Raw genomic sequence first — 21,021 nt, forward strand, 5'->3', positions numbered from 1 at the left:
CTTCTTAAGGCATTGCAGTGCTAAGACACTTCTTAAGGCAATGTCAAGACAAACACAAATCCTGCCCTTGGAAGTTGATGATCTTGGAAGCCATTGCAATATCCAAAAAAAGTGATTGTGGTTGTTGGATCTGGGCTGGTGGAGTGAAGATGAGGAAAGTTGGACCATGGCTTGTAAAGTAGGAAAAACTGATAAGATTGGGGATGGGGTGGGTATGATGAGCAAGAGACAAAGGTAAGGCATCTCAGAGTGGTGGGCTGTCAAGAATGCAGCTGTGCTATGGAACAAGGCTGCAGGGATAACCCATACACCCTGTGCTCAACTCAGGGCACATGAGTCTGATTCATGTGTGGACTCAAAACAAGCACTTTAGAATAAAGCTACCAGAAATTCCCTGTGACAATTCAATCTGTACAAAATGTCCTGATGGGTTCCAGCCCAGTAGCCATCATTGTATGTGATGAAACTCTCAGATTCACATCTATGAGCATGGCCAATGAGGAAATGGAAGCTTTTGAAGGTCATATCTCTTTTGACCCACCACCAGCAAATGACTTGTTTTCCGTTCCCCTTCATCCTTCTCTATCCAATACTTCCCAAATAACTGGACTCTTACCTATTCTGCCTTCTCACTTGTCATGGGTTGAATTGTGCTCCCCACAAAAAAATTCATGCATTGAAGGTTTAACCACTAGGACCTCAGAGTGTGACTGTATTTGGAGATGGACTTTTTAAATAGGTCATTATGCTAAAATGAGGTCATTAGAGCAGGTCTCATCATCCTTGTAAGAAGTGGAGATCAGACATGCAGAAAAAGACCATGTGAGCACACGGGGAGAAGATGCCATTTACACCCAAGGAAACAATCCACAGTAGAAACAAACCCTGCCCAGAACTTCATATTAAACTTCCAGCCTCTGGGACTGTGAAAAATATATATTTCTGTTTTTTAAGCCCCTCAATCTGTGGTACATTGCCATGGCATCCCTGAGAAACTAAAACCACTGATCTGGCCCCTGAGATATTCCTCCAGCTCTCTCTCTTTCTCTCTCTCTCTCTCTCTCTCTCTCTCTCTTTCTTTCTTTCTCTCTCTCTCTACACACACACACACACACACACACACACACACACACACACACCCCACAGAGAGATTCTTACCACAATCTCTGAATATTACAGCCAGGATTCTGGAGCATTTCACATAACACCTTCATCCCTGCATCCCCCAAAGGATTGCCACTGAGGTTCAATTCAGTGAGGTTCTGGTTAGCACCCAGGACAGAGAAGAGGCTCCGACAAATGCTGGAAGTGAGATAGCAGTTCACCCATCTAGAAAGGAAGGAAAAAGCAGAAGAAAATCAGTCTTTAAGAACAGCAAACAAGCTAAGGAACCAGGAGTGCCTGGTACCAATTGAGACAATGGCCCCCCAGAGATGAAGAAATAAATCACCAAATCAAAGGTTGCCCACCAAGGAGTGAAGAAGGCAGGGAGCCTTGGTAATTCTCTTTCATCCTTGATGTTTCTATCCCTCTCTCTCCCCCGCATTGGTCAGCTGTCACTCTACTAAGTGATGCAGAGACCAGTTCTCACCCTGGCTGCACAGTGGCATCAGCAGTACTCTCAAAAGTCCCTAGGCCAGGGGTGGGCAACCATTTTGTGAGTGCGTGCCAAAACCAGCAAAATCTCCGACTCAAAATTCTTCTGCGGTGCCAACCCTAATTTTTTGAGAACATGTTACGCCTACTTGATATCTCTTAAAGTGTACGTATGTGAAGAACCTTGAAGAAATAATAAAATTCATTCGAGCGACAAAAACACAGTATATGATGATGAAAAATACATTTATTTTTAAATGTATACACGTACACTGATAGTCCGACAGAAAACTTTATGACTCCGTTTGATATTATCGGTGGGACTTTTGCTGCTGCATCACTGATGACAGAGATTTTACATCAGGTTTATATTTCGTGACCTTCAGAGATATGCACGAGCTACTACTTTCATCTGTCGGGCTACTCCTATTGCGAGACTTAACAGAATTTATCACTGAGAACAAAGATTCACAATTGTAAATGGAAGATTATAAGAGAGGGTTTCGTGTGCCAGCAAAAATTATTGGCGTGCCATGTTTGGCACGCGTGCCAGGGGTTGCCCACCCCTGCCCTAGGCCAAGCCACACCTTGGAAATAACATCAGACTCTCAGTGATGGGACCAGATACATCAATATTTTAAAGATTTTCAGGTGATTCCAATGTGCAGCTCTTGTTCAAATGCAGATTCTGACTCCACAGGTCTTGGGTTGGGCCTGCACTTCTTTTTTAAAAATATTTTACATGTTTTCTATTGATTTCAGAGAGAGGAAGGGGAGAGAGAGAGGGATAGAAACATCAATGATGAGAGAGAATAATTGACCGGTTGCCTCCTGCCAGGGATCGAGTCCCCAACCTGGGCATGTGCCTTGACTGGGAATCGAACTGTGATCTCCTAGTCCATGGGTTAATGCTCAACCAATGAGCCATACCGACCAGGCATTGGCCTGCACCTCTAACTGGCACTGAGTGGATGCCCCTGCCACTGGTCCCAAGAAGGTTCTAGAACACATGAAGCAAGCACCTGCCCTCAGAAGAAGGGATCTGAGATCTGGAGAGACTGCATCAGGCTTTTCATTAGGTGTTTAAGAGTCTCTGTGAGTCTTCCTCACATCTGTGGATTCTTGGTCAGGTCTTTTAGGGCTTTAATGAGCAGGTCTGCCTCCTTCTCTCTCCACCTACCCCATCTTCTTTCTAGCTATTTGAAACTATTTGCCACTATAGAAGCATATCCCACTTTCCCACCTCCCACCCCCTGAGCCTCTGCTCTTTTGTCTGGGCTGCCTCTGCCCAACTCAACTCTCTCATTCCCCATCCTTTAGGATCTGGCAGATTGGGAGTTCCCCTTCTGGGTGCCTCAGGTGCATTCTTCAAGTGTTCTTTCCATCGCCCATCTTCCTCAGTCTACCTGCATTTCCCAACTGTCCCCACAACTGAACTTTAAGTCACTGGGATTAGGACCAGAGGATGGTCCTTGATGATGGCACAATAAAGGTGCTGGAGAGACAGAGAAAATCTATTGAAAATTCATTGCTGCTGATGGAAGAGTCCAGCCTACTTTCTCCTTAATTTTGTCTGATGTCTAGTGTCTTCTACAGAGGTCACACCCATGCACCTTCCCACAGCTATTGTGGTTGTGGCAGTTCCATGCAAGGATTTCAGGAGTTGGGTAACAACTGCTTCACTGTACCAACCAGCCACGGGCTTCCAACCCCCCAGCACATGGGTGAACAGACTGTGATGTAGTGCTGTTGGTGATAACCTGATTGCAAGCACAGTGAGGCCTAGGAATGTTCTCTCTTTCTAGCCCTATTTTCCTCAATTTTGCCGTATTGCATTTGTTCCAATGAAGCTGTGTCCCTCCCCATTGTCTCCTACACACACTCTTCCTCAGACCACATTCACATCTTGTTCTTACCGGACTCCACTGCCCAAATCCCTTTACCTTTTACTCCTCTCACCCACATCTCCACCACTCTATCAAGGCAGCTCAGGCTTCACTCTGAGAAAACTTCATTTGGTGCTCAGTGCTAAGGGCCCTCTGTTCTCTGTGATCCTGGAACAAAGTCACTTGGCTTATTTTGCCCCTTTGGTATTGACTGGCTAATATGAACTAGAATCCCCAAATGGATTATAAGCAATTTGAATTTACAAACACTTTTACTCAGTACTCTATTGTTTCATTGGCTTTTTCTCATCCCATTTGTCGAGCTACCCTTCTTCTATTGCTCAGTCTCTACCAGTGAAGGTATCTACTAGAAATGGTGGTTGCATTGCATTGTTGTGGCAACTGCATTTGAAAGACAGTTGATAAGAGGGGAGAGGGAGCAAGAGCAAAGAAAAAGGTGGCTAAAAAGCAGAGGGCATGTTCTACCACCTGCCTGAAATTGGTTTCCTTACCGATCAGAAGAGGCCATATGAGGACCTGGGACAACACACTGGTCCACATCAGAGTGTTGAGCTTCCTCTTCCTCTTCCTCTTCCTCTTCCTCCTCCTCCTCCTCTTCCTCCTCCTCCTTGGGCGAGTTATGGAGCAACCTCAGGGAAAGGGATTGCACATTGTGACAGTTCTTGATACAGAAAGAGGAAACCACATGGTCCATTCTGGTGGAGAGATTGATCTCAATTTTGGGGAAGTAGTCCATGGCCTTTTGCACAAAATCCTCTTCCTGCATCTCATACAAGCAGTAGAACAACTCCAGCTGGCTGGGCTGCATCTTCAGGGTCTTGGCCTTGGCTTTTGCTTCAATCCACTTCAGCAGCTCCAGCCTGATTTGCTGAGAAATCTTACAACTCAGTTTTCTCTCCAAGTAGGAAGTTCTCTCCTGGTTTATAAGACCAAAGAGGAAACGGACAACAAAAATCAGATACCCTTTTTCAAATTTGCCATAGTTTTCAAGAAGAACTGTCATGTCTCTGTTGGGGAGCTCCGAATGACTCTGTGGCATGTTCTTTGCATCCTGCTGTTCCTCCTCTTCCAGCAAGTAGTACATGGCAGCAAAGAACTCCTGGAAAGTCATGTGGATGAAGCTGTAGAATTTCTCACATTCCACTTCCTTTTGGAATAGATTCACCCTCAGGAAAGCAGACACATCCGCCTTCTGCAGGCCATGGTTCCTTAGGTCACCCTCCTCAAACAAGATTTTCTGGTTCCAGATTCCATCTGCAGCCAATGAGCAGAGGCCCCGAAGGTTGGCAGAAACATGGTGCTTCTGGCTTCCTGCTTGTGATTGCAACAAACTGGAGAGGAAGAAGATGTACACTGCAGTGGTGGTCTTGGATGTCTGAGCAAGATTCTTGCCACTGTCCATCTGCTGTTTCAGTCCAGTGCACACGATCCAGCAGACCAGAGGAATAAAGCACATGGTGAAGAGGACCTCATTCTCCTGAATCAACCTAAAGGCTTCCTGAGCTTGCTGTTCATCTGAGAAATACTTGAAAAAATATTCCTTCTTCTTGGCCTCTGAGAAACCCAGGATTTCCACATGCCGTGGACGGTCCAGCAAGTGGTGCAGTTTCTCCAGGGCCACGGGCCTCGTGGTGATGATCAGCGAGGCCTCAGGAAACAGCCTCTTTTTGATGAGGCTGCTCAGGAGAATGTCTCCCCGCTCCACCTTCTGCCAGTCTGTGCAGAGCGCCTCTGTGTGCTCATCAAATGCTCCTTGCAGCTCATCAAAGCCATCCATGAGGAAGAGGATCCTGGAAGGCTTCCTCACAATCTTGCTTATGGGTGGGTTTGGGTCAGGGCAGCAGCTGACCATCAGGTCCCCCAGGCTCCTTCGTATCCCCAGGCTTACCTCCCGACAGTGGATGTAGAACAAATAGTCAAACCTTCCCTGGTAAAGTTTCTCTGATGCCCAGTCCAACATGATCTTCCTGGCCAGTATTGTTTTCCCAATGCCTGCCGATCCCTGGAACACCACCGTGTGCACAGGTTCAGTGTGTTGATCCTCAGGATCAAACAGCAATTCCAAGTTCATGGAACTCATAGGGCTATCTTGCATCTTGGCCAAGGTCCTACCAATTGCCAGGAGTTCATGCTCCCTCTCCTGCTGGCTCTGATGTTCCTTGATGAGACGCAGCCTGGTGTAACGTTTGTTGAGGTTCACGCTTTCACCCAGACGGGCATTCCTGTCTTTGATATACTGGAATCTGCTTCTTACATGATTTCTGTATTTCTTACAGTAATCTATGGCAGAGACAGAAAGTTAGACTCTGGGAGAAGCCTGAGCATATCCACCTAAATTGAGCTCTCAACAGGAGCCTGTGGTGACTGGAGCTAAGAGATGGGGTGCAGTTCCTCTCCACTACTTGGTTATAAATCTTCCTATACAGAGTTGATCAGAAGAACAGAAAAGTGCCTTTGTGCTGCCCCCAGCCAAAAATCCTTTTTAGTCAGTCTTACTCCCTGCAGGCCATGCTTTTTAAAATCTGAAACACTCAATGGCTCTCCTTGGTTTGGGGCCAGCAAGGAGCCAGGTGAACATGTATCCATGTCTTCAGCTACAAGGAGCAGGATCACTTAGGAGGATGACCAGCTTTCCAGTGCCTCCCAGACTATGTCTCCAAACCCAAATGAAAACACCACCCCCATGATTACCTTCTTTTTTTTTACAAATAGAGATTCTGGAAAGGAACCCCAATAAACCCATCCACTCTTCTTCGAGGCTTTCTTCCCGGCATACCACAGAAACATGTGCATTATCTGAAATTATAAAGAAAAATACACAAAGTGTCAAAAACTAGGACTCCTGCCTATGGTGATATAATTGAGACTCAGCACTAGGCACAGGTCAAAGGCACTTGCCTGGACATCTGCCAACCCAAAACACAGCTCAGAGTTGCAAATGACAGGTGTGCAGCCAAAGGTCCAGTCAGGGGTGTTCTCCTGGTCCTAATTTCAAAGTAATGGCACTGATCCACCCTCTGAGCATTGTGTATCCACAGAATCCAGTCTCAGAATCTCTCTCCCAGGCCTAGAAAACACCTGGCAAACATGTGGGGCAGGCAGGTTTCTCTGTTCTTCATATGTATTTGGCAGCCAAACCCTCTCACCACCACCACAATGCTCTGGTGTTGAGGCCATCTCCATGCTCCCCAATATCCCCAAGATGGCCATGGGCCAGCAGGATCATCCCTGCCTGACCCCAAGTGCCTGGAATTCATCTTACCCTCATTCTAGGTCTTCAAGAGGGAGAATTACCTATCTGGTTTATGTCTAACTCAGTGGTGCAGAATCCTGGCTGACTTTAGATTCACCTACAAAGCTTTAAAAATACTAATTTTCAAAAAAACACACAAACAAGTGAGTAAAAGAATGAATGTCCTCTGGAAAAAAAAAGTACTGATTTTCAACCCATGTGAGGTGGGGTCTGGCGCCATTACATTTATAAAGTTCCAACCTGCATCCACAGTTGAGAACTACAGATATAAACAGTCACTAAATGACACATTTCAAAGAGGTATGTCCTAGGAGAAATTCAGGGGAAATAGACAGTATGGATAACTTTAAGTGGGCAGGAGCCCAAGAGGGACAGGAAGGATTCCTAATAGGCCTCTGCTTCCCCTAATGCAAATGCTATTGGTAACTTGATCACAAAATAAAATCCAAACATTAACTCAAACCAAAACCACAATTTAACTCTTACTTAAAGCCTAACTCTAGCCCAAGTATGTCAAATTCACAGCCAGTGGGTCCTGCCAGCCGCAGGTTTGACATGCTTGCTCTAGCCACTCATCCCACCCCCACCCCCAAAAGAAATTCTAACTCTAGTAATAATTTTTCTACCTCAAAACCCAGATGTGGAAGCTAAGATGTCGTAGTGGTTATGAGCCAGGCTTGAACCAAAGACACACCTGGCGTTGAATCCTGGCCTTGGTCCTGATGAGGACACCGCCACAGACAATCAGAACTTCTTACAGGCTCTCTTCACATTGTTGGGCATCAATTCCAGAAGTCTTGCAAAAACTGAGAATCTATGCCCATTAAATAATTTTCCATTCCCCTCTCCCTGTAGCCCCCGGCAACCACCATTTTCTGTGCCTACTCTTATAGTATTTCTCTTTTAGTGACTGGCTTATTGCCCTTAGTATAATGAAATTGAAAGTTCATTTGAAAGTGCTGGCCTCATGGGGTTCTTGTGAAAAATGAACAAAATCTATAAAAACTACTTAATGAACTACTTCTGCAACTATGATTTAACTTTGGTTACTGAGTATGTAAGTACTGACACAATTATAATTGTGTTATGTGAACACCCACAGCTATGCACCCCTCCTGATGCCCCTATGTCATTTTCTCTTCCTTATCACACCCACATTGGTGCCCTGCCTTGCCATGCTTCCTCTGATCTGCGGGTTCATTTATATCTTTCCTTTTCACTAGCTCAAAATCATCATCCTATGATTTTCTAGATTCCTCTGAGCCTTCCCTGTTGTCTTCCCTTGCTCAGAACACCAAGTCAAAGGAAGAACCTCACCCCTACCCTGTCCACAAAAAGGAAGACAATATTTTGCCCTTCACATGCCCAAAGTAATGGTTATAAAAGAGGCTTTTCTCAACACATCACATAGCTCTGTAAGGTGAGAGGTTGCCCCTGAGCCAGAGCCTGTTAGCCATGCAAACAGACAAAGAATTTGATGGAGACCTGGAGGAAGTTTCAGACACGGAAAAGATTTGGATAAAGTGGAACTAATCAGGGAAGTTTCTTAGGGGTACATAAGCCCTGACTTGGGTTTCTAAAGGAGTTAGAAAAAAGAAAACTGCTTTCTTCCACCTTCTCCTAGCATATCAAAAGAGGAGGAAGCCAGGAAACATAAATGAAATGATTTAAAAAACAAACTTATCAACTTTGATGCATCAAAGGATATCATTAACAGAGTAAAAAGGCAACCAATGTAGAGACCAAAAAAATAATACAAAAGATCAACAACACCAAGAGCTGGTTCTTTGAAAGGATAAACAAGATTAATGAACCTCTAGCTAGGCTCACCAAGAAGCAAAGAAAGAGGACCCAAATAAACAAAATCAGAAATGAAAGAGGTGAAGTAACAACCGACCCCACAGAAATACAAATGATTATGAAAAAAATACTATGAACAACTCTATTCCAACAAAATGGACAACCTAGATGAAATGGACATATGCTTAGAAAAATACAAGCTCCCAAAACTCAATCAAGAAGAATCAAAAAACCTTAATAGGCCATTAACTACCAAAGAAATTGAAACAGTGATCAAAAATCTCCCAGCAAACAAAAGCCCTGGTCCTGATGGCTTTACAGGAGAGTTCTACCAAGCACTCAAAGAAGAACTAAAACCTGTCCTCCTCAGACTATCCCAAAAAATTCAAGAGGAAGGCACACTTCCAACTCTTTCTATGAAGCCAGCATTACCCTAATCCCAAAACCAGATAAAGACACCACAAAAAAAGAGAACTACAGGCCAATATTCTTAATGAACATAGATGCTAAAATCCTCAACAGAATTCTAGCAAATCGGATGCAGCATTACATTAGAAAGATCATACACCATGATGAACTGGGATTTATTCCTGGAATGCAAGAATTATACAATATCTGCAAATCAATAAATGTGATACATCATATAAACAAACTGAGAGATAAAAATCACATAATCATATCAATTGATGCAGAAAAAGCATTTGACAAACTCCAACACCATTTCTTAATAAAAACTCTTAGAAAAGTGGGAATAGAGGGATCATACCTCAACATAATAAAAAGCCTATATGACAAACCTACAACCAACATCATACTCAATGGAGAAAAACTAAACTCATTTCCCCTAACAACAGGAAAAAGACAGGGATGCCCACTTTAACCAGTTCTGTTCAACATAGTACTGGAAGTGCTAGCCATAGTGATCAGACAAGAAGAAGAAATTAAAAGCATCCAAATTGGACAAGAAGAAGTAAAATTGTCCTTATTCGCAGATGACATGATACTATACATTGGAAGCCCCAAAGACTCCATCAAAAAACTACTAGACCTAATAAATAAATTTGGCAATGTAGCAGGATACAAAATTAACACCCAGATATCTATGGCCTTTTTATACCCCAATAATGAACTCACAGAAAGAGAAATGAAAAAAAAATTCCATTTACCATTACACCAAAAAAATTAAGATACCTGGGAATAAACTTAACTACAGACGTAAATGACCTGTACTCAGAAAACTACAGGACATTGAAAAAAGAGACAGAGGAAGACATAAACAAATGGATGAACATGCCATGTCCGTGGATTGGTAGGATCAATATCATTAAAATGTCCATACTAACCATAGCAATTCAATGCAATCCCCATTAAAATACCAACAGAATATTTCACAGACTTAGTAAAAACTCACCAAAAGTTCATCTAGAATAAAAATAAATAAAAACAACAACACCCAGCATAGCCACAGTAATCCTGAGAAAGAAGAATAAAGTTGGAGGATCACAATACCAGATATCAAGCTATATTACCAAGCCACAGCTCTCAAAACTGCCTGGTACTGGCACAAGAACAGACATATAGACGAATGGAACAGAACAGAGAACCCAGAAATCAACCCAAGCCATTATGCTCAATTAATATTTGACAAAGGAGGCAAGAGCATACAATGGAGTCAAGATAGTCTCTTCAATAAATGGTGCTGAGAAATTTGGTCAGATACATGCAAAAAAATGAAACTAGACCACCAACTTACACAATACACAAAAACAAACTCAAAATGGCTAAAGGACTTGAATGTACCATGGGAAACCATAAAAATCCTATAAGACTCCATAGGCAGCAAAATCGCAGACATATGTCGTAGCAATATCTTTACAGACACAGCTCCTAGGGCAATGGAGACTAAGGAAAAAATAAACAAATGGGACTACATCAAAATAAAAAGCTTCTGCACAGCAAAAGAAACCATCAACAAAACAACAAGACTATAAATTCAACGCACTTCCCATTAAAATACCAATGGCATACTTCAGAGATCTAGAACGAACTCTCCAAAAATTCATCTGGAATAAAAAAAGACCTCGAATAGCTGCAGCAATCCTGAAAAAGACCAAAGTAGGTGGGATCTCAATACCAGATATCAAGATGTATTACAAAGCCACTGTTCTCAAAACTGCCTGGTACTGGCACAAGAATAGGCATATAGATCAATGGAATAGAATAGAGAGCCCAGAAATTGGCCCAAACCAATATGCTCAATTAATATTTGACAAAGGAGGCAAGAACATACAATGGAGCCAAGATAGTCTCTTCAATAAATGGTGCTGGGAAAATTGGACAGATATATGCAAGAAAATGAAACTAGACCACCAACTTACACCATACACAAAAATAAACTCAAAATGGATAAAGGACTTAAATGTACGACAGGAAACTATAAAAATTCTAGAAGAATCCAAAGGCAACAAAATCTCAGACATATGCCGAAGCAATTTCTTCACTGATACAGCTCCTAGGGCACTTGAAACTAAAGAGAAAATGAACAAATGGGACTACATCAAAATAAAAAGCTTCTGCACAGCAAAAGAAACCATCAACAAAACAACGAGAAAACCCACTGTGTGGGAAAACATATTTGCCAATGTCATATCCGATAAGGGCCTAATCTCCAAAATTTATAGGGAACTCATACAACTTAACAAAAGGAAGATAAACAATCCAATCAAAAAATGGGCAAAGGACCTAAATAGACACCTTTCAAAAGAGGACATTCAGAAAGCCAAGAGACATATGAAAACATGCTCAAAGTCACTAATCATCCGAGAGATGCAAATCAAAACAACAATGAGGTACCATCTCACACCTGTCAGACTGGCTATCATCAACAAATCAACAAACGACAAGTGCTGGAGAGGATGTGGAGAAAAAGGAACACTTGTGCACTGCTGGTGGGAATGCAGACTGGTGCAGCCACTATGGAAGACAGTATGGAGTTTCCTCAAAAAACTGAAAATGGAACTCCCATTTGACCCTGTGATCCCACTTCTAGGAATATATCCCAAGAAACCAGAAACACCAATCAGAAAGGATATATGCACCCCTATGTTCATAGCAGCACAATTCACCATAGCTAAGATCTGGAAACAGCCTAAGTGCCCATCAGTAGATGAATGGATTAGAAAACTGTGGTACATCTACACGATGGAATACTATGCTGCTCTAAAAAGGAAGGAACTCTTACCATTTGCAACGTCATGGATGGAACTGGAGAGCATTATGCTAAGTGAAATAAGCCAGTCAATGAAGGAAAAATACCACATGATCTCACTCATTCATGGATAATAGAGACCATTATAAACTTTTGAACAATAATAGATACAGAGGCAGAGCTGCCTCAAACAGATTGTCAAACTGCAGCAGGAAGGCCGGGGAGGGTTGCGGGGCAGGAGGTAGGGGGGTAAGAGATCAACTAAAGGACTTGTATGCATGCATAGAAGCATAACCAGTGGACATAAGACATTGGGGGATAGGGGAGGCTAGGGGACTGTCTAGGGCGGGGGGATAAAATGGACACATATGTAATACCCTTTGTAATACTTTAAGCAATAAAAAAAAAAAAAAAAAAAAAAACAACAAGAAAGCCCACTGCATGGGAGAACATATTTGCCAATGATATTTCCAATAAGGGTTTAATCTCCAAAATTTACAGAGAACACATACAACTTAACAAAAGGAAGATGAATGATCCAATCAAAAAATGGGCAAAGGATCTTAATAGACACTTTTCAAAAAAGGACATACAAAAGGCCCAGAGACATATGAAAACATGCTCAGAGTCACTAATCATCTGAGAGATGCAAATCAAAATGACAATGCAGTACCATCTCACACCTGTCAGAATGGCTATCATCAACAAAGCAACAAACAACAAGTGCTGGAGAGTATGTGGAGAAAAAGAAACCCTCCTGCTTTGCTGGTGGGAATGCAGACTGGTGCAGCCACTATGGAAGACAGTATGGAGTTTCCTCAAAAACTAAAAATGGGACTCCCATTTGACCCAGTAATCCCACTTCTAGGACTATAGCCTAAGAAACTGGAAACACCAATTAGAAAGGATTTATGCACCCCTATGTTCATAGCAGCACAATTTATAATAGCTAAGATTTGGAAACAACCTAAGTGCCCATCAGCAGATGAGTGGATTAAAAAACTGTGGTACATCTACACAATGGAATACTATGCCGCTATAAAAAAGAAGGAACTTTTACCATTAGCAACAGCATGGATGGAACTGGAGAGCATTATGCTAAGCAAAATAAGCCAGTTGGAGAAAGACAAATATAGCATGATCTCACGCATATGTGGGATATAATGATCAACATAATCTGATGAACAAGAATAGATCCAGCCGTAACTGGCTTGGCTCAGTGGATAGAGCGTCGGCCTGCGGACTCAAAGGTCCCAGGTTCGATTCTGGTCAAGGGCATGTACCTTGGTTGCTGGCACATCCCCAGTGGGAGGTGTGCAGGAGGCAGCTGATCGATGTTTCTCTCTCATCGATGTTTCTAACTCTCTATCTCTCTCCCTTCCTCTCTGTGAAAAATCAATAAAATATATTTTAAAAAAAAAAGAATAGATCCAGAGAAATGATGGGGGGGGGGGGTTAGAGAGCAACCAAAGCACTTGTATGAATGCATATTAGCATAACCAATGGATACAGACACTGGGGCAGTGGGGGTTTGGCTGGGGGGACGGGGGGGAGTCAATTGGGGAAAAAGGAGGCATATGTAAAACTTTAGACAATAAATAAGTATTTTTTTAAAAAGGCAACCCATGGATGAAATGGGAGAAAATATTTGCAAATCATATATCTAACTAGAGGCCTGGTGCACAAAAATTTGTGCACTGGCAGGGGGGCGGTGTCCCTCAGCCCAACCTGTGCCTTCTCACAGTCTGGAACCCCTCAGGAGATAACCACCTGCTGGCTTAGGCCTGCTCCCTGGGTGGCAGATGGCAGGCCCGGATCCCGCGCTGGATCACCGGGGCAGGGCAGCGGATCGTGCTGCCGCCCGTTCCACCACCCCAGGCCCAGATGGCGGATGGCGGCGGGGCAGGTGGTGGATTGCACTGTCCTGCCCTGCCTGCAGTATGCAAATTTAACAGCCATCTTTGTTGGGTTAATTTGCATACTCTTCTGATTGGCTGATGGGCGTAGCAAAGGTATGGTCAATTAGCATCTTTGTCTTTTATTAGTATAGATAGGGGCTTACTATCCAGGATATATAAAGAACTCCTGCAAGTCAACAACAACAAACCAAGCAACTCAACTGAAATATGGCAAAAGGAATAGGCATTCCTTCAAAGATTAAATGCCAACAAGCACATGAAAATGCACTCAATATCACTAATTAATAGGGAAATGCAAATCAAAACCAAAATGAGATAGCATCTCACACCCACTAAGTTAGCTACTATTAAAATATAAAATAAGTGTGGTGATGATATGGAGAAATTCTAACCTTTATGCACTGCTGGTGGAAGTATAAAGTGGTGTAGGCACTATGGAAAACAGTATGACAGTTCTTCAACAAAATTAAACATAGAATTACCATATAATTGAGTAATTCCACTTCTGGGCATATACCCAAAGAATTTAAATTTATACACCCACATTCATAGCAGCATTATTCACAATAATGCAAAGCTAGAAGCAATCTGAATACCCATTGATAAGTAATCCCACTTCTAGGACAATATCCCAAGGTATAGAAATACCATGGAATATTACTCTGCCTTAAAAAGGAATGAAATACTGTCTTATGTGACAACCTGGGTGACAAATTCTCCACTTATAAAAGGTACCTAGAGGAGTCAAATTCATAGAGACAGAAAGTAGGTGGTGGATGCCAGGAGCTGAGGGAAGCAGATGAATAATTGTTTAATGGGTATAGCATTTTGCAAGATGAAAAAGAATTCTGTCAATTAATTGTAGAGCAACATGAATGTGTTGAATACTAAAGAAACATACACTTAAAGAAGGTTAAGATGGTAAATTTTATATTGTGTGTATATCATCACAATTAAAACATTACTGTCTTCTTCTACTCACCCCACTTTGGCTCATCCCTCTTGGCTTTCTCATAAAGGTCTCTCCTATTGATTGCAGCAAAAATCCAGACTGCCATGGCCCATGCCTTCTCCTCCCCATTGAAGTCGATCATAAGAGTGGCTAGATCCACAGGATCTGCTTTCTCTGTCTGGCCCCGAGGAAGTGCAATGCAGCCCTTCTGAGGAGGATAGTCTTCTAAGTGCATCTTGAACTTCTTCAAGTCCATGTCCTCCAGGTCCTCCAGGTAATGGGCCAGCTTGCAGCGGACGCTGGCCATGCTTGTCTGAAGCCCTTGTCAGGACCTTTGGGCATAGGTCCACACTGAGAAAGAGGGGTGAAAACAGCATATGGGTAAGGCGAGTCTCTTTCAAAGTTCACCCTCAGAGAGAACTAAATGATCAAAAAGTAGGAAGACTGAAAGAAAAAATATGTCACTGAACTGTAATGAATTCCATCTGAAGTTTTGAAAAATAAGCCTAATACTTACCAGACAATTTTACTCCTGGCTCAACTCAAGAGTGCCCTGAGCCATAGAAGAAAAGCATCCCTGTGGAGAGAAACAATAATTAGACCCACAAATATAGTCACACCAGCACAGTGGTGGATGCCCAGGACTGCATCATGGTGCCACTTCTGTGGGTCACCAGGAGAGTGTGGGTCACACTAATGACTGGGCTACAATCTTGGGCAAACTTTAGTCTCCTCATCTATAAAATGACAGAATGAAAAAAAAAATGGTTCTTAAGTTCATTCTAACAGAAGGACTCTGGTTCCTTGTTTCTCTGTTGACCTAAAGAAAAATGGATGGGGAGCAAAAAAAAAGAAGACCCAAATATGAGTAATTAAGGAAATACTGGAGAGATGAGAGAATGCACAGTGGGAGGAGGAAGGCATGGTCTGAGACTGTCCTTCTGACAACCCACTGATGGAGAAAACCTTCAGAGGGACGGAAATTGGGTGCACAGGGGAACAATGAACATACATCTCTTTAATGTCTCCTGTAAAATGTGATCATAATAATTAGTGTAACTCACACTGATTGAGTGTGTCATGGGCTAGGCATGGCTCTGATGCTTCCTCCCATCTCACCTGCACAAAGCCCTGTGAGGTGCATGTATACCTCACCCCATTTGATTGAAGTGGAGACCAAGTCAGGAAGATGAAGCTAGATAGGGACAAAGCCAGAATTGAGACTGGACTCATAGATTTCTTAGCTCATGCCTCTAATCTGCACTTTTTATAGCCTGAAAAGGTGTGAGACCATTGGCTCCATTACTTAACTAGTTATCTCTGCCAGATAAGAACAGAAATGATCAAAGACAGTAAAAGAGATGGTTAAAAGGCAAGGACACTTTTCCAGCCTTTATCACACATAGACTTTCTTTTTCTTTTTTACATTTTTAAAAATTAATTGTTGACACTAATACAGATGTCCCCGTTTTCTCCTCCTTTACCCACTTCTTATCACACAGACTTTCATTATTGAGTTCACCAACTCAATTTTCCTAATTAGACTTCAAGTTCCATAAAGACTATAAATCAGTTCTTTCACTCTCCTAGGTTTTGTTTGGGATTTTCCCTTCATATAACTGAGTTGAGAAAAGCAAATCAGGCAAAGCCATAAATGATAATCACAGAGTAAGTGTCCAAATCATGATTCATGATGACCATAGTTTGATGTTTGACCTCAAACATGCTCAACACTCTTCTTCTAGTTCCAACCTTGCCTCTCCACTTCTGGCCTCACAATCCACCCAAGTCCATCCCCTATGCATTTGTGGGAGCGGGGGGGGGGGGTATCTTCAGATCCATCAGCTATGCAGACCTCCCTATCTACCCCATCCAGTGATTTCCAACAGGTGAACCACAAGTATTTTTAAAACATGCAATACCTGACCTCTTTTCCCTTAGATCAGGGGTGGGGAAACTTTTTCCTGCCAAGGGCCATTTGGATATTTATAACATCATTCTTGGGCCATACAAAATTATCAACTTAAAAATTAGCCTGCTATATTTGGTCAAACATTTAATTAACTCACCTCTACTAAGGCCAGACCAAATGATTTCTCAGGCCTTCTATGGCCTGAGGGCTGAACATCCCCCATCTCTGCCTTAGATTGTCAAATTAAAAAATGGCAACAGCCCTGGCCTGTGCTTCTAAGGGGTTAGAGCGTCAGCCTGTGCACCCAAGGGCCACGGGTTTGATACCTTGGTTGTGGTTTCACTCCCTGCCCCCAGTCAGAACACGTGTAGAAGGCATCCAGTCGATGTGTCTCTCTCACATAGATGTTTCTTTCCCTCTCTCTCTCTCTCTCTCTCTCTCTCTCTCTCTCTCTCTCTCTCTCTCTCCCCTTCCCTTCCTTCTTCTACTCTCTCTGAAGAGCAATGGAGAAAACATTCTCAGGTGAGGATTAACAACAACAAAAAATAATGACAGCAGCCAACACAATAGCCATCTGGTGTGAATGAATCAAAATTATATCTACTTTTTGTCAGATTAGCAAAAAATATATTTTTTGGTGTGCTGCAGAATTTTAGTAACCAGTTTACCAGTATGTGGGCCATGAGATGAGAAAGATTGAAAATTACTGACCCCACCAACTTTTCCATCCACATCAGGACTCCAACTCTCCTCCATGCTCCCCTAATCCTAACCCTAGTGCACTTGCCATGACCTTAGCAAATCAGTGGGCGTCCTGGGATAAGCTGTGATGCTGCTCCTGTCCCTACACACACACACACACACACACACACACACACACACACACACACACACACAGAGCCCACATAATGATAAATATAAAAGAATATTTCATAAACTTTGTTGAAAGATACACAGGAGGCTGGCAGAAGAAATCCCTAGTCAAGTTCTGGTCCTAAAAACTCTTTCCAGTCCTCCCCAGGCCCATTCTGCCACCCTGTTCCATGAAGCTGGACTCACCCAAAAGCTGGACTCACAAAGATGTCGACCTCAGGAACAGCCCAAGAGGAAACCTGATGAATTTATAGTTGTCCCAGCCCAGCAGGAGCAGGAAGGATGTGGTCTCAGTGTGGAGTGAACAAGATTGCATCACAGGCAAAGGCAGAGACTAACGGTTAGTCACATCACAGGGTCTGGCCTCTCTACGTAGCCACCAGGGTGGTGTGGGGGTGAAGGGAGAAGCAGTGATGTGTGTTGTGAGGACAAACAGGAGTGAGATGGGATCCCACTGGGCTGGTGAGTAGGGGATCAAGAGGGAGAGTGTGACCCACAGAACCAGTGCTCTCTAAGACTGTGGAAGCAGCAGCAGACAGTGCAGTTTTTCTCCATTGCCTGTTATTTTTAAGCACCTTATTAAGGTAAATATACACTGTGACACCATCACCATCAATGCCAAAAACACGTTTTTACCTCCCAAAGTTTCTTTCCACATAATGATGATATATGTATGTGTGTAGGGCACTGATGATAAGGTCTACCCCAGGGGTCCTCAAACTTTTTAAACAGGGGGCCAGTTCACTGTCCCTCAGACCGTTGGAGGGCTGGACTATAGTTTAAAAAAAACTATGAACAAATTCCTATGCACACTGCACATATCTTATTTTGAAGTAAAAAAACAAAATGGGAACAAATACAATATTTGTATTTGCATGTGGCCCGCGGGCCATAGTTTGAGGACCCCTGGTCTACCCTTTCAACAAATAGTGAGTACACAGTACAGTATTATTATATTTAGGCACTGTACTGTGCAGTAGACCTCTACAACTTAGTCATCTTATATAACAGAAACTGTACCTGTGAGTTCAACTATTTTAGATTACACATATAGGTGAAGTTACATGTTATTTCTCTTACTGACTTATTTCATTTTCCATAAATGTTGTCACAAATGGCAGGATTTTATTCTTTAATGGTTGCTCCCATGTCTTGGATATTGTGAATAAGATGCAGTGAACATGGGAGCGCAGATATCTCTCCAAAATTCTAATTTCATTTTCTTTGGATAGGCACAAATTCTACTTTAAGACTCATTGACTCACTTGTTTGACTAACATTTATGGAACACCCAATGTGTACCAGGCACAAAAACAAAGCTGGAAACCACCTTGCCTTATCCTGAAGGAGCTAGAGCAGAAAGAAGCATGCATACCTGCTTTCCTGGCTCTTGCAGTGTCCCCAGGACCCCAGGACAATGGCATGAGTTCAATAGAGTGTGATGAGTGAAGGGCAATCAGCATCCCAGGTGGGTGCAGGAACTCTGGAACAAGAAAAAGTGTCCAAGTTCAGCAAAGCAGCATCGGCAATGACTTTGTCTCTTTGTGCTTCAGTTTCTTTATCTGTAAAATGGGATGACAGCAGCTATCATAAGGACTGAGAAAATGGATAAATGTGAGGTCTTTTGAACAGAGCCAGATTCAGAGAAGTCAATATCAGTGATTAGCTCCTGGTACTACCACAGTTATAGAACTACACACAGCTCTAAGATGAAAGAGAATCCCTGGCTCCTACTGATGCCAGGGCAAGAGAGCAAACCCAAGTCCCAATTGTCCATGTCTCTAGGGCCAGGGTCCTACAGGAGCAATGAGGACCATGGAGGCTGAGGCTCCACTGACAACAAATAAGGTCAAGTTTCAAAGTAAAAGGAGCTCATTGGCCAAACCAGGAACCAGGGATTTTCTTTGCAAGAATGAGGAAACTGGACTTCTGGCCAAGATGGTGGTGTAGGTAAATGTGGTACTCACCTTCAAAAACAACCACATCAAAATTACAACTAGAGAACAACCATCATTCAGAACCTGATATTGAGCTGAACAGAAGTCCTACAACTAAAGATATAAAGAAGAAGCCATATCTAGATTGGCAGAAGGGGAAGAGATGGGGAAGGGCTGGTCCCAGACCCACATGTGGCAGAAAAAATCAGAAGGGATATCTCAACTGTGGAGGTCCCCCTGAGGAGTGAGGAGTCTTTGATCTACACCAGGTCCCCATCCCAGGTTTCCAATGTCAGGAAGAGAAGTCCCCATAACTTTTGGCTGTAAAAACCAGTGGTGACTGTGACTGAGGGAGGCTGAGGCTGCTGGAATCCCAGGCAGTTCCTCTTAAAGGGCCTATACATGGACTTACTCTGGACTTACTCCCTCTGAGCTTTAGTACAGGAACATCAGCTTGAAAGGCACTGGAGACATATGGGGAGGAACTAAATTGTTTGGCATCAGGGAGAGAGCTGGAAGGGTAACTTTCTTTAAGATAGAAGTGCTGGCAGAAGCCATTGTTCTTTTGATGAGCCCTTCCTCACAGCAGACAGGCACCAAATCTGAGACTCCATCACCTGGCTCCAACTGTTTGCTCCACCCTGGTGATTCCCTGAGGCCCTGTCCCACCCAACTTCAGAGCCCACCTGAGCTGTTTCCAGAGCCTTTACCTTGAACAGCCTCTCTTGGCTCATGCTTCAGATTTTTCTAAAATAACTCAAGAAAAGCAGTATCTGGCCTCAACAAACCCTATATCTCTTACTAAGTGGCCCCAGGCCCACCACTAGCAGAAGCTGGTGTTTTTTCACAGCTTGGCCTCACCTGGGCAACTCCAAGCCCAGGACAAGAAGCAGTCACCTGAAGATTACTTTGCAGCTTATGTCAGATGGCCCCGGGCAGAACACAGGCAGTGGATGACCTTGGCCTGCACCTCCCCAGAGGTGCCAGCATCAGTGCACCCAGTGGACAATTTCAGACCACATCAAAGCACCACCACTCAACCACCTCCACAAGCAATACACAGAAGTGATGGACTTAGAGGATACCAGAGCCCCAATGAAGTAAGTTCTGCTCTGTGTGGTGGGCTCCTGCATAACTGATCCTCCAAGGTAGTCAGAAGTAGGTGGCCAGTTGTCACAGCCGGGCCTGGTAGCTGATAAGCCTGGGTAAATCCCTCCCATTGACATGCCTACAGAAATCAAGACTCATTTACAACAGAAGGATGTACAGCCTACACAGGGGATGCACCTCGGGTGCCCACCTGGGGTGATCAGGGAGGCTGCCAGTAGGCCCTACAGGACACCTACCAAGCCTAGGAGACATAACAGCTCTACCTAATACATAGAAACAAACACAGGGAAGGAGTCAAATTGAGGAAACAGAGAAACATGGCTCAAATGAAAGAACAGAACAAAACTCCAGAAAAAGAACCGAACAAAATGGAGACCAGCAATCTACTAGATGCAGAGTTCAAAACACTGGTTATAAGGATGCTCAAGGAACTTAGTGAGGACCTCATACCATAAAAAAGAACAGGTCAGAGATGAAGGATACACTAACTGAAATAAAGAATAATTTACAGGAAGTCAACAGCAGAGTAGGTGAAGCCAAGACTCAAATCATTA

General features: G+C 43.2%; 1 protein-coding gene across 1 annotated transcript in view; it reads right to left on the reverse strand.

The window, feature by feature from the left end:
• NLRP3 (NLR family pyrin domain containing 3) overlaps nt 1–14,955 on the reverse strand; it is a 47,085-nt gene extending 32,130 nt beyond the window's left edge. Inside the window, exons 1-5 of the mRNA XM_036314176.1 lie at nt 14,666–14,955; nt 13,493–13,498; nt 6,195–6,299; nt 3,995–5,783; nt 1,159–1,329 (exon numbers count right to left, since the gene is read on the reverse strand). Of these exons, the coding sequence (XP_036170069.1) occupies nt 1,159–1,329; nt 3,995–5,783; nt 6,195–6,299; nt 13,493–13,498; nt 14,666–14,942 (2,348 nt within the window). The 5' untranslated portion in view covers nt 14,943–14,955. The remainder of the gene's footprint in view (nt 1–1,158; nt 1,330–3,994; nt 5,784–6,194; nt 6,300–13,492; nt 13,499–14,665) is intronic.
• Between the last annotated feature and the right edge of the window lie 6,066 nt (nt 14,956–21,021).

The sequence above is a fragment of the Myotis myotis genome, unplaced genomic scaffold, assembly GCF_014108235.1.
Source record: "Myotis myotis isolate mMyoMyo1 unplaced genomic scaffold, mMyoMyo1.p scaffold_m19_p_6, whole genome shotgun sequence".
NCBI classification, from domain to species: Eukaryota; Metazoa; Chordata; class Mammalia; order Chiroptera; family Vespertilionidae; genus Myotis; species Myotis myotis.